Source organism: Populus alba, chromosome 6 (genome assembly GCF_005239225.2).
Source record: "Populus alba chromosome 6, ASM523922v2, whole genome shotgun sequence".
Classification (NCBI taxonomy): domain Eukaryota; kingdom Viridiplantae; phylum Streptophyta; class Magnoliopsida; order Malpighiales; family Salicaceae; genus Populus; species Populus alba.
The window spans coordinates 12,048,759-12,063,777 of record NC_133289.1 but is presented as its reverse complement, the minus strand read 5'-3'; the positions used below and the strand labels follow the sequence as shown (position 1 = coordinate 12,063,777).

General features: G+C 30.6%; 1 protein-coding gene across 1 annotated transcript; it reads left to right on the top strand.

Annotated features, from left to right (window-relative positions):
- Window positions 1-10,904: 10,904 nt before the first annotated feature.
- On the top strand, window positions 10,905-13,384 carry LOC118048099 (protein TIFY 10A). Its single transcript, XM_035057645.2, has 5 exons — window positions 10,905-11,320; window positions 11,973-12,153; window positions 12,383-12,699; window positions 12,808-12,865; window positions 13,032-13,384. Exons 1-5 carry the CDS (start codon window positions 11,155-11,157, stop codon window positions 13,138-13,140), a joined length of 831 nt encoding a protein of 276 aa, XP_034913536.1. The 5' UTR covers window positions 10,905-11,154; the 3' UTR covers window positions 13,141-13,384.
- Window positions 13,385-15,019: the final 1,635 nt, after the last annotated feature.

Genomic DNA, 15,019 nt, shown 5'->3' with positions numbered 1-15,019 from the left:
TCACGGTGCATTGAGTTGGGAAGTAAAGGCGGTCATCTTTTGTAGTGACGTTTGCTACTTGTTAATTTGATAAGATTCGCAGCTTTTCACCAGATCTGATAAAGCTACACCAATCAGATGCATGGCTTCTGTTGTCTGATTTCTGCCTTGGTGATCAGGGAACTCCTAATTCCTAAGTGAACAAAACATAATTAAAAAAAAAAAAAAAAATTTTAAAGGCTGTGGCCAAGATATTGCGGCAACCTCAAAGATTTTTTTTTTTTAGTTTAACGTGTTCGGGCCAGCTTGTGAAGTTGCAGTAATTTAATGAATATTTTTTTTAAAAAAATAAGTTCTTGACTAAGCTATTTCTCTTAAAAAAAAAAAAAAATTAGGAACTGTGGTGTTATGATGTAGCATTTGGTAACAGAAATAATGCAGGACACTGTATGGCAGGGGCAAGTTTTCTTTTCAAGAATTATTTCCATTTTGAATCACTTTGCCTCCCAACAATCCATAGTGTAGCAAAGTTGTTCTCAATTTTTTTTATCCAAAAATAAAGACTTGTGAAATGAAAGTTTCACCATGTATATTTGGCTCCTAATATCTTGCTAATTAATATGTATCATTGAGTTCTTTGTTTCATTTATTATTATTTACCACAAATATATAGAGCATATTAGAAAGAGTTTATTGTAGATTGTAATGGTGGAATAATGCTTTTGTTCTTCATCAAATCAGCCAAGAAAACTAAGTCAAGGAGTAAAATTGATTTTTTTATATTATTAATCTGTCATTTTTTATTTGCTTCAAGGTACAAAGATCTTTTCTTTTTATAGAATTGTGAAATAAATCCACTACCCTTAAAAAAAAAAAAAAGATATTTGGTTTCTAAGGGTTTTTTTTTTTAGATTTCATATTTTTTTAGCATGGTAAATTTACTAAAATAACATTTGTTTCAAAATTAATTTAAGCTTTCTTTGGGGATTTTTTTTTTTAATTTCAAGTGAGTTTTTTTTTTCTTTCATAATAAGGTTGTAGAGGGGTAAATTTGTCTTTTATAATAATTAAAAAATATTTTAAAAAACTTTCAAGCATATAGGAGGGCATCACAACGCTTTAGCGGTGCGAGCACCATCATTTGCAATTAAAAATTTGCTTCTATTATGTCATTGGATTTTTTATGACATCCTCTTCCTTTACAGGTGGCACTTGTTGGGTTTTACTAGACAAATTGTCGCCAAAGCTTTTTTTTTTGTTTCTCTTCTCTCAAAATTCACACCTAACATTTAAACGTTCATGGTGGTTCCCTAGTTGGATATATTTGAAATTTGGGTCCTCATTCTTTTTCCTAAGCCTTTTCGTAAGTTTTTTTTATTTTTTGTCAATAGCATCCTTTAATCTAAATTTTTTATTTTTCAAATTTGATCATGATACTTTTTTTTTTTTTTTTTTCTTGTCACTTTTGTAATCTTGCAATTATTTTTAATTTCATCCTTTAATTTAATTTGTTGATTATATAAAATTTGATCCTTATTTTTTTTGGTTTCTTTTTTTAATTCTTTTGTAAAATTAATTTTTTCTTTTTAAATTTAGCCCTTCAGTAAAAAATTATCCATCCTCTACTTTTTTTTCTTCAAATAATCCTTATTATTTTAATTGCTATGTTTTCTTTTGAATTCTTTTTTATGATTTTTTTTTATTTCAACATTTGATATTTAATTGATTGAAATTTGAACTTCATGTTTTATCTAGGTTTTGTGTTTCCAATCAAATGGCCTGGGTCATGGGTTCATATTTTTTTTTTTTTTACTTATTTTTTTTATCTCATTACTCAACATTGCTTTTAAAAAAAGAAATTGACATCATGGTTTTCTTTGTTTTTGTTTTTATAAGGTTATCCTAATCTCATGACATAACTTATGAATTTGACAAGTTAACTCAGGTGGGCTCACACATTTTGTTTTTCGCTTTTAATTATTGTTCTTTCTTTTGTTGTTTTTGTTTCATTGATTTTTTATTTATTTATTCCTTTAATATTTGATTTGTTAAGAACTGGTTTTCATGGTTTTTTCGATCAAATGGCTCGACACATGGGTTTTATGGGCTAACAAGGGTTGACATCAATTTTTTTTTACTTGTTTTTTTCCATCTCATAATTTGATATTGGTCTTTTTAAAAATCAAGTTTCGTGATTTTCTTTGTTTTCTTTTATGCCGGCTTATCTCTATCTCATAATTTGACCCATGGATATAGCGTGTTAACCTGGGTAAGCTCGAGCCTTTTTTTAGCTTACAATTGATATTTTCTTTTTATCTTTTTGTATGTTTGTTTTTTAAATTTTACTCTTCAACATTTAATTAGTTGAAAACTAAGCTTCAAGGCTTTTCTAAATTTGTTGTTTCTAGTAAAATGAATAAGGTCACGGGCTTAAATGGGTTAACATAGGTTGATATCATTTTCTTCTTCTTATTTTATTGTTTGTTTTCATCATTCAACGTTTTTCTTTTTTAAAACACGCTTGTGATGACTGAACATCATTTTTTCTTAATTTTTTTATACGAGTTGTGGCTGAGCATGGGTCATTATAACTAGTTATTATATATTATGCGCTTTCTTTCACAAGTTCTTTTAAGAAATTCTCACTTTCATATGTTTTTTATATCCTATCTCATATGTCTCTTTTGTCATTTTTAAACAAAAATATCCTACAACCCTAAAAGTAAAATTAATTTTGAAAATCCTTAAAAAATAAAAATTTTAATTTAAAAATATGAACAATCCTATAAAAATAAAAATAATTCATTAAAAATATTGGAAAAATGAAAAACAAAAAAAAAAAATGAGAATAACTTGTAAAATCCAAAAGATAAAAAAAATTGTATAATGAAAACTCGTTGTATTGAATTGTGAATAAGTTACTGAATTTGATATTTTCTTTGAATTATTTTAATTTGCTATGAATATGGGTTTGATTTAATGCAACTAAGGATTACATATCAAATAGATTTGATATCATGAAATATGTTTAATTTTGATCAAGTATGCTTTTACATTAAATTTTGAGAATTTGATTAAATTTACTATGAGTTTTGATAATTAGGTTTTGGGTAATGCAATTTAGTTAAAATTACATTCAATTAACTAGAATTTGATTTTTCTTATTTTATCTTTACAAAATGTCTTATAATATATTTATGTTATATCATTATGGTGTCATTATTGTCCATGATGTGAACAATAATATCACATACAATGGTAGGAGCAATTTGTTGTTATATTATAATTTAGGAATGTCATATGCTGAAATGAAAGAAACTATTTGTCATGGACTTGGATGGAATTATAATAATATTGTTGCTGAAATAACTTGGAGATGTCAAATTGGTGAACATCAGTATTATCCTGTATTGATAATACTATGTTTGATAATTCATTTGTTGATCAATATAGATTTGACTATTCTAAGCCTAGTAATAGTAAATATGGTGAGATATTAGACCCGAATGTGATTGTAAATGTTGATAACGAGGTTGATAATGAGATAACACCTCATATTCCTGATTTTGAAGATATTTTTTGGTATACTTTTGTTGTTTCTCGTGATTGGGAACTTAGTTATAATGTTTATCAAGAGGCTCTGATTTGGAGGTTGAACAAACATTCAACAATAAGAATGAATTGGTTAATGCAATTAAATGATGGGACATTACATATTCAATTGAATACTAAGTCCAATGATCGAACTCGATATTTATTCAATTATAATACGTGCAAGCATCTGAATGGAAGTAGTATTTATGTGAGGGATATTATAAAAGGTTGGATTTATTTGAGGGAAAAAAATTAAAAAGGGCCACACATATGTAGTTCGACCTTAGTCCCAAAAAATCACCATAAGCTCGATGTAAATTTTATTGTTAATATTATATCAACCCTTGTGATAAATAATCTTTCAATGTCGGTTGCAAGTATACCAGATGAAATAAAATTGCATTGAAAGTATAAAATATCATGTGATGAAGCGTGAGTTGCAAAATAGAAGGTGTTTAACCATCTTTTCGGTTCACATGAGGAGTCTTTGGATAAATTATAAAGATTGTTGTTAGCAACAAAAGAATAAAATCTTGAAATAAGTGTTGAATGGATGCATAAAGGAAATCTAGATGATAGTATAATGGTTTTTTGAAGAGTTTTTTTGGTCATTTGAAGCTTATATTGAAGGCTTCAAGTACTATTTACCACTTATCAATATTGATGACATATATTTGTATAGGTGATATGATGGGAAGTTATTGATTGTAGTTGTTTTTTATACAAATAATGCAATATTCTCATTAGCTCTTGCAATTATTGATGAAAAAAATAATTCTAATTGGATATTGTTTTATTGTTACTTATAGAGATATGTTACCAATGATTGAATAAGTATATCTATAATATTAGATAAACATGCAAGCATAAAGAATGGAGTAACAAAAATTTGATATGAACCTATAGGATACCATCAGTATTGTGCCTAATATTCTGTTAGCAATTTCAATCATAAATTCTTTGATCTATTTATGAAAAAAGATTTGATGAGGATGTGTTATAAACCTTAAAAATGTGAATTTGATTTGTAGCATAAAAGAATATGCAAGTTGAACCCAGTACATCAAGAATGGCTTGAATGAGAACAAAAGGAAAAATGAGCATTATGTTATGATGACCGGTATAGTAATATAAAAACTAATCTTTCAAAATAATTTAATCATATTTTGAAAGATGTTCATGTATTACCTGTTTCAACTTTAATGTAATTAACATTTTACAAGTATAATAGTTATTGGATCAAACGAAGATGTGAAACAAATGATTTTATTCAGTGTAGAATAATTTGGCCCCTATTATTTCAGTTGAATTGACAATGAGCAAGGATAGGTTAAGAAATTATATTGTAATGTTGTTTAACTCCAAGCAACATGTTTTCCAGGTTAACACCATTATTAATGAGGTGTTTAGGAGTGTGGTAGCGATTGCTTTTCAAAATGTTTTTGGCTTAAAAATAATGTTTTTTATCTTTTTATTTTTAAAAATATATTTTTAACATCAGCACATCAAAATATTCTAAAAACACTAAAAAATTAATTTGAAGCAATGTTTTTAATTTTTTTTTTTATGAAAAGCATATTGAAACTCAAATCCAAACACCCCTTAAACCGGGAGTTGTAAAAAAAGTTAGATAGATAATTAGATTGAATCATAGAACATACATTTGTTGTAAAATGACAAACATCACAATGTTCATGTTCACATATTCTCGCATGTTAAGCTAAGAATCACTTAGACTTTACATAGTTTATTGATAATCATTACATGGTTCAAAGTTACACATCAACATATGGCATGTCATTTTGTCCATTACCAAATGAGTTAGAATGGAGTGATTACACCGGATCCCTAGTTGAAGTAGACTTATCTAGATGGAAATTCAGGTGTGTTCGACGAATGTCTACTCATTTGCACAACAAAATGCATGCAAGAGAGGGTCTTGCACATTATATACGTCACATATGCAATGGAATAAGCTATAATAGGAAAACATGTTCTAATCGACAAGTATGTATGACAAGACAATTGTATGACAAAACAAATATTTGTTAAAATATATTATAATATTCTTTTAAAAGCAAATTGAACTTATCTAATTTCACATTAAACACAAGTACTCTTACATAGAATGCCAAGCACGTGAGGCGAACTATCTTCTTCTCATGGTGAGTGGTCATATTATGATGATGACATTCCCGGAGAGCATGACTATTTTCATAAAGAGTTTGAGTTACAGTATCTTGTGGATATTTTCACCTGGATTGTAAGAATACTTGATTTCAATAAATATTTTATTACTTAATATTAAATGTATTATATATTTATTTAATTCTATTTTAAACTATTATGCAAGATAAGATCATGATTTTTTGTCCTATACATAAGCGAATGAGACAACATGAGCGGGTTCAACCATATGTGTTCCAGGCTAGTTTTTTATACATCAATTGTTTGGAGCACATCAAGCTTGACCACAACTTAATCCATAAACTAATTGAGTGATGGATACGTGAGATACACATATTCCATCTTAGGCATGGAGAGATGACACCGACACTACAGGACATGGTAGTTTTGCTTAGATTGTTTATCGATGGACGAGCAGTCACATCTACTACTATGCATAATCAAATTACATTATGCGAGTATGCATTTAGATTGACGCCACCTCCTTCTAAATTGAAGGGGGTACCATATGTTTTAAATGGATTGAGAAGATATTTATCACATCAATAAATGATGCTAATAACGAGGTCTTGCAGAGGTATCAATTAAATTATAATTATTTGTTAAGTATATGTGGATTAATATGATAATTTTAATGTGTAATATAGGTATGTCAAAACATATATACCACATTTGATTGGCAGTGTATTATTCATAGACATCATGAGAAGACATATGCCTTTAATTTATCTGACGCTTATAGATGATTTTGATGTCATTCTCACATATAGTTGGGGATTTGCTATATTGGTATGCTTGTACAGACATATATGTCTTATATGAAAGAAGAGGGCCAAATAAGTTAACAAATGTTTGCTACTTCTACAAGTATGAATAAAAAAAATTTAAAATAACTATTTACATTTTAAATGTTTATTATTAACATGAAATAAATACCTCATTTTTTATTAAAACAAATTATGATATTGGGAGCATCTTTATATGGGTCAACCTTTAATGCCTATATGTCATAGACATCACGAGAAGACATATGCCTTTAATTTATCTGACGCATATAGATGATTTTGATGTCATTCTCACATATAGTTGGGGATTTGCTATATTGGTATGCTTGTACAGACATATATGTCTTATATGAAAGAAGAGGGCCAAATAAGTTAACAGATGTTTGCTACTTCTACAGGTATGAATAAAAAAATTTTTAAATGACTATTCACATTTTAAATGTTTATTATTAACATGAATAAATACCTCATTTTTATTAAACAAATTATGATATTGGGAGCATCTTTATATGGGTCAACCTTCCTATATGTCATAGACATCACGAGAAGATATATGCCTTTAATTTATCTGACGCTTATAGATGATTTTGATGTCATTCTCACATATAGTTGGGGATTTGCTATATTGGTATGCTTGTACAGACATATATGTCTTATATGAAAGAAGAGGGCCAAATAAGTTAACAGATATTTGCTACTTCTACAGGTATGAATAAAAAAATTTTAAAATGACTATTTACATTTTAAATGTTTATTATTAACATGAAATAAATACCTCATTTTTTATTAAAACAAATTATGATATTGGGAGCATCTTTATATGGGTCAACCTTTAATGCCTATATGTCACTTATATCTGTCAAAACTATGAGGGTTACACTTCAACTCTCACTAGAATGCAAGTATTGAAATGTTCTTTTGCAATTATATGCATTTATATTGTTTAATTGTAACTTTACAAATGCAATTAAACTAACATATTTGTAATGCTAGGTGATGTGCTAGTAGAGTATTTTTTGAACTATTTGTTAAAGAAAAAGCTTAATTTCATCGAATTATTGTTATTTAATATTTAAGAAACTTATCTTATTCAAGTCATACGAACGCCTTATTCAAATGAAAGATAGGTGGTTGTTTTGACTACTTACACTAGCGGGATGAACATATTGACATTAGTGGTGTTGTAATTTTATTTTTTTTTAGATGATTAAGATACATTGCCTAGATCAGATAATGCAACAATTGATCCACAGACAACACATTGCAGTCAACATCAATACGAGTAATTTGTTACACGCTATAAATTATCAGGGTAAAAATGATGATTATGTCTAGTTAAACCACCATGAAGCTTATATACCATAGAGAGATGCATAGATGAATGAGATATTTATAGAGATGCATTATGTGATTACAAAGAAGAAGTATATGATTTGGTACATGAGCATCACATATCAGGGCATTACACTAAATCCTGAGCAGGGTCCTCTTCCTACATACAACAATACAAGTAACATGTCGAGCAGTTTAAATATCATAAATAATCAAATCTTTATAGAATTAATATATGTTAAATGTTGACTTTTATTTTTTGATATTTTAATTTAACATTAATGTTTTATTAATATTGGGTTGACTTGTTGCTATGGGAGGGTCAAGAGGTTGCATATGTGCTCGTAATATTGAAGAAGAAAAAAAGGATACACTCTTGTGTCTCGGTAGTTCAATGTTTATCGCAATGGACTTGATACTTTTGCAGAAATGTTAACTTTTGATGATGCCATGACAGAGGACGAGACCACTTAGACAAGAGCAAAAGTAAGATCCGGTCATGCTATTAATGAACCCGAATCATCCAGTAGACAACGTGGACATATATAGATAAATAGATGGGTTATGTTGATATATTTTGGAGTTTCAACTACTAGAATATTGTATCATTTAAGTATTTGAAATTTATTTTGCATGTATAAAAATGTTTATTTTTATATAAAAAATATGTAGCTCCATCTATTTGTTAGTTGAAACTTAAGAACTTTTTTAAGAAAAAGTTTTTAAAGAAATTGATTTACCACGAAATTCTTCAATAGAATATTCTAAATATAATTTGAATCTTTATAAGTACAATGAAGGAGTTTTTTTTTTTTTTTTAATTCAAGATTGGTATAAATTGAGTTTGAAGAACTTGGTTAGTGGAATGGTAGTCTAAATTCAATATTTAATGATGTATTCAATCGTCTATTAAGAAATGAAGTTAAAGAATTATGCTTCTCAAATTGTAACGTGGATTATAAATTTATGGAAGAAGTTAAAAAGTTAATAAAAATTGATGTGGAGAATCTATTATTTCCAAGTTACAACTTGGTTTCCAAATTTAATGGAGAATTCTTAACGTTAATAATATGAGGAACTGTTTTAAAATTATTTTTGATATCAAAATATTAAAATAATAAAAAAATATAAAAAGTTAATTTTTAAAAGATACAAATTTAACCATGTTCCTAGCTGTCACAAGATTGAAAAATCAATTTTATTTTTGAAAAAGGAGGAAGAGAATATTGATTGTTTTGGGTGTCAAAGAATTCTTGAAAGATGTTAGTTGTGGTATAGGTAATAGTTGGTCAAGTAATAAGTGCAAGAAAATTAAGTATTTTTTGCCCAACAAGAACAAGAGAATGTGGTTTATTTCAAATGCAGCGGTCCAACACCCAGGCACGCGAAGATTAAGAATTAATAGTCTGATTATAGAAAGATAATGCCTTTTGAATTCATGTTCTAGTCACTTGCGACAACGTCCATTGCTTCGAAGACACTCGCCATTGATTCGTGCTAATGTTTGTGACTCTCTTTAAGACAGGGTTTTGGAAATAAGCTAAGTTGGTGTTAAGGATTGATTTTCAAGATTTATTTCAATCTGTAAGCTCATTTGAATTGTATAAACTATAAAGAGGTTTGACTTTTATATATACATACCAATAAAATAAATTTAATTTAAATAAATAATTTTACATATAAGTTTAGAGTTAAATATAATCTTGTGGTTACTCTTATAGCCCTGCATCTAAAATGGAGGGCATGATTGTCGGTGTAAAAAGATTGCATTAAGGAGTTTGAGATCCTTAATAGTGGTTTATGTTTGATTTGATTTTTATATAAAAAAAATTAAATTAATTTTTTTATAAAAAAAATTAAAATTGATTCAAACCGATCAGTTTCAGTTTTGTTTGGTTATTTTAGAATAAAATCTAATTTATTTTGTTTGGCTTAATTTTTTTTTATTTGGGTTCGATTCGGTTTAATTTTTTCAGTTTCAGGCTTATTAAACAAAACTAAACTGAATTGGTTAGGTTTTTTTTTTTTTAATTTTAATCGGTTTAATCGGTTTTTTTATTATTTTTTTTTAATTTAATCAATTTTTTGGTATTTTTCTCACCTCTAGTAGCAGTTATTTTTTTGGAGTATTATTTTTTAGAAATATATTAAAATTTTAAAATTTATAAAAAAACTAATTTAAAGTAAAATAAAGATAAAATTTGTAAAATGTTTTGAAATTATTTAAAAAACAGGAAAACAAAGGAGGCGGCAACACATGAAATGTTTGTGTTGCTTGGGGGAGGAGAGATGAGACGACAGGACAGCATGAGATAAATGGGAACACATGAAAATCTTGTGAAGGAGGGACATGGTGATGTCCCATCCTCTTTTTTTAATCTATCACAGGTCTGGGATTTCCCACGGGCAATTACCTTCACCTATCGTTTCCCCCACGTGTCTCTTATTAGTTGGTCGAGGAAACGTTCAATTGCCGCTTTGTTTTGTTTTTTTTTGGAAAAAAAAAAAAAACAAAAAAGGAAAACCACTGGTATGGGGTGGTGCCCCACTCTTGGTCGTATTGTTTACCAGCAGGTCGGCACCGCACTTAACGCCGTTATTTTAAGCGCCGTCTACTAAGATTATCGCGTTAAATTAAACGACAGTCTTAATTAATTAATTAATTAGTTTGGGATGCCTTCAGTGGTCAGGAGAGGTATACAAGTAAAGTATTCACGTGTTACAACTTACAAGTGCAAATGTAATGAAAGCAACTACAATTACAGAGTATTATTACTGTTATGGATAAAAAGTGAGCTACAGTAAAATGCGGAGGCAATTCCGTAAATAAGATGCGGAGGCAATTCCGTAAATAAAGGACAAAAACGTGAGCAATATGATAATGGGAAGGCGGATAAAGATAATGAAGAAAAAGAAAAAGGAGGGAGTCGGAGGGAACGCAAACATCGCCGTTTAGAAATGCAAAGAAAACGTGTTTGAAATACACCAATAAATAAAACAAAAAGACGACTAATAATGGTAGCATTAAAGTAGAGTAATAAATTTGAACCATCTGCGAAGCTGCAAGGAAACAAGCTTAAAATGCCCATATAATCCTCGTGCTTCTTTTAATTTCCAGTACTCCTCCATAAAGACAACCCTATCTCTCCCCTCTCCGATCCTTGTGCTGTAACAAATACATACTGCAAAGAGCTCATTCATTCTTCCACACATACGCACATCGGAATCATCTTTTAGTTCTGTCTTTTGCTTTTTGAGATTTGGAAAACTACAGAAGATGTCTGGCTCGACGGAATTCGTTGAGAAGATGGGAAAGATGTGCGAGAAGCCGAGCTTCTCGCAAACTTGTAGTCTGTTGAGTCAATACTTGAAGGAGAGAGGTAGTTTCGGAGATCTTAATCTTGGCATGGCATCCACCAGCGAATCAACCCCGAATAAAAACGGTATGAATCCTCTCCTTTCTCTGTTTTAACCATCTCTTTTAGGAGTTCAGGAAGATTTATTCTTGTTTTTTAAAAAATTGATTACGGTTACCCTTTATTCCAGCCTCCCTCTCTCTTTTCTCTTCATAAAAATAATAAAAATAAAATTGTTGTTTGCATTGATGAATGCCCTGTTGATTTGTTTTAGAGCTGAAGGGGATAATTTGTTGGCAGTAATTAACGCTTTTAGATCTGCAAATCACTTTGACCACTTCAGGAAATTGTAATGTTGATTTATCTTGAAGTATTTATCTTTACTTTAGATCCAAGAATTTTTCAGACTTAATTTGACATGTTCCTGTTAATTATGGGTCAGAGAACGTGCCCTTTTTTTCCGCCGCTCCTCGGAATACTCAAATTCAGTTTTTTTTTTTTTTTTAATGCATGTGTCTAATTTAATTATAAGTCTGTTTAAATGTTCAAAATTCTGTTGAGATTATTTCTGTTTCGGTTAGAAAGAAACTCGATCCAGATTTCTCTTCTGCCTCATTATAAACAAGCCACTGCTTGCTTTTACATGTCTGTTCTTTCGAGTCAACATTAGTAGCTATACAAGTTAGAGAAACAGGAGAAAGAGATCTGATGTTTAGATTGTTGTATCGGGATGTTGCAGGTCCGTCTGAGATGCTGCGTCGCTCCCCGTCCACCATGAATTTGTTTCCGGTGAGCGAGAAACCAGGTCACATTTCGTGCCAAAACATGGGGGCTCCTCGGAATTTCACGTCAATGGATTTGTTCCCTCAACAAGCTGGATTTGCTCCCATGGAAGATGTCCCGAAGAAACTTGACTCAAGGTTTGTGTGGATTTACTACCTCTTTTATCCATGGACTTGATTGGCATGTGAATCCGTTTTCTTAACATGTGAGATGTGGAAAAATCGGACAGACAAGTGAGATCTAAATCATGTTATTGAGGATGTGTCGGTGAATTTACTGCACTTGAAGTCCCACGTCTATGTGGTCACTCGTTATCTGTACTTGGAATTCTGCTTTTACTGATTAATATTTTTGAACCTTGTGCAGTGTTAGCAAGTCTGCCACCGCAGAACCCCAAACTGCGCAAATGACTATATTCTACGCCGGAAGAGTTATTGTCTTCAACGATTTCCCGGCCGACAAGGCAAAGGAAGTGATGCTCTTAGCCAGCAAGGGAAGCTCCCAGATCCAGAATGCCTTTCCTTCTATTCCAGCCAACAGTCACCCTGCCCTCGCTCCTAATATATCAAAAACTCCAATTGAGTCCACCATTTCAATTCCGTCTAGCTCAAATGCTCTTCCTAATTTTGGCAATAACTTGATTCAAGAGTGCATGCAACCAGCCCCTCAACCTATAGCTAATGGTAAACTCTTTCCCATGATTTCTTTATTTGCATGGGACACAGATTAGGGAGAGTGACTGGATCTTTTGACACCATGTTTCTAATAAATGGTTTTCTCTTGAACTTCAGATCTTCCAATTGCAAGGAGAGCATCCCTCCACCGTTTTTTGGAGAAGAGAAAAGACAGGTAGGAGACCATGCCAAAGAACATGAAAATCATTTGCCATTTGCTGCGGATTATGCACAAGATTCAAATCATGTTGATTAATGTAACTAGAAAATAAAATGTACGACTTTGTTGATTCTATGTTTCATTTGATTGATCGTGCTGTTTACTTGTGTCCTTCGCTCAGGATCATCGCAAAGGCTCCATACCAAATAAATCCTGCAGCAACTACGTCTAACAAGCCAGTTGAAGGCGAGTTCTCGTGGCTCGGCTTGGCTGCTCCATCTACACACTAGTCCATTGATAATTGTTTTCATTCTAGGCATATTTACAATTTAGGCCTTGCTAGGCTTGCTACCTTATTCGGTTTTTTCGGTGGGGTTGAATCCTGCTATTTTTCACCCCCTTTTTTTTTAGCTCTCGTACTTGATTGCTTTAAGCTTAGGCTTCAATGATTCTATTTGTAGATCATCTAACTCTATCAATCTCACTATTAGTTCATGTAATTAAGCTTTATTGATGGATGATTTCTTTTCTTAATGGAACTCTCATCTGCAATTATTATCGAAATTCATGTCCCTTTCGGTGGAATATTTGGAAATGGTAAAAAACAAAATACCTTGGATATGGTTGTTGTGGCATGTAATGATGAATAGAGCTACCTGCCTTGATCACACGCTAGATTTTGACTACAGTAATCTCTTCCCCTTGTAAGAAATGTCAAGGGAGGATTGACAACTTCTTGTCTAAAGTTTCAAACACCAAGAGTTCTGTTGCCTGGTCACGCTCCCTGCAATGACCGTCATGTTTGATATTTATTTTCTCCTCATCTTCCACTTTAAAATCAAATCACGCGTATTTGAAACTTGAACGCGGAATGGCCTCCAGTAAGATCGAATATCGAAGGACCAAGACGAATTTTATGTACTAATCAGTCAGACACGTCTTGTCCGACACTTAGTTAATATCAACGATAACTCCAAACAATATTTAAATAATAAAAACAATATTTTTATCTATTAATCAAAACAAAACTAAAAAAAATATCATAATACTAATACAAGTTAGAAACAAACATTAAAAAAACATAAATAAGTAGGAGCACATGAATTTCACCCTTAAATTTTTACATAGTTATACATTCTTCAAGCTTGTTGTCATAGAGTGTTGTTTTTTCTTTATTTTTCCTTTTTTCTTTTCCTTTCACTCTCTTTCTTTTCAAAGCTTGTTAAACCTTTCATACTAGACTCTTGTACCTTCACAATATAATCTATTAATAGAGTATTTCTCAATTTTTTTTTTCTCCTCTGATTTTTGGTATTTATAAAGGTTTTCTAAGTATTTTTAGTGTATTGCTTTAAAGATTATCAAAGCTTAGCCTTTTGATCAAAGTGAGAAGGTTCTAGACAAAAACTAACAACTAAAAGCTCTTGTACTAGGCTGATTTTGAATGGTGGTTTCGATTTAGATGTACAAGATAGTTTTGCTAGACTTGGAAGGCAATGATCTATTTTTGGCATTTTGATCTTTAGAGCAATGTTTTAAAGCCCTTGATAAGAACCCTTTGAGAACTTTGACATTCATTCGTCTAAATGTGTGAACTCGATCAACCTATAATTTAAAAATGCAGGAAGCTAGTCGAGGACAAGATGTTAGAGACTTATATGGAAGAATTGCGTGTAAACATCTAATTTCATAGACATGAGGTTGTAAATGAGGTGTTTCTCAATTGAATGGTGATGGTTACAACCCTTGAGATGGTCAAAGATATCACATTCATTTGTCTGAACATGCTCATTCGATCATCAAAAATTGCCAAAGAAGGAGATGAATAGTGGGTGAATAACACGTCGTCTGTGTTAAACCCTAGAAATTAGGGTTTTTTAATTTGGGATTTGGCTAATTTTAATTTGGTTCATATTCTTCTAATTTCATTTAATTGCACCAATAATTATCTCCCAACTTTTAATTGCATGCAATTACACTCCTTCTAAATTCATATATTAGTCATAGAGTTCAACTCCTTTTACAGATGAGTCATTGATTTTTTATTTGCTCAATTTCATCCTTAATTGACCATCAAAAATTTATTTTATTTTCAATTTAGCCCATGATTTGACCAATTTCTACCCTCAAAATTATGCGCCACTTATAAATTGGTTTTTGGTCTTGGAA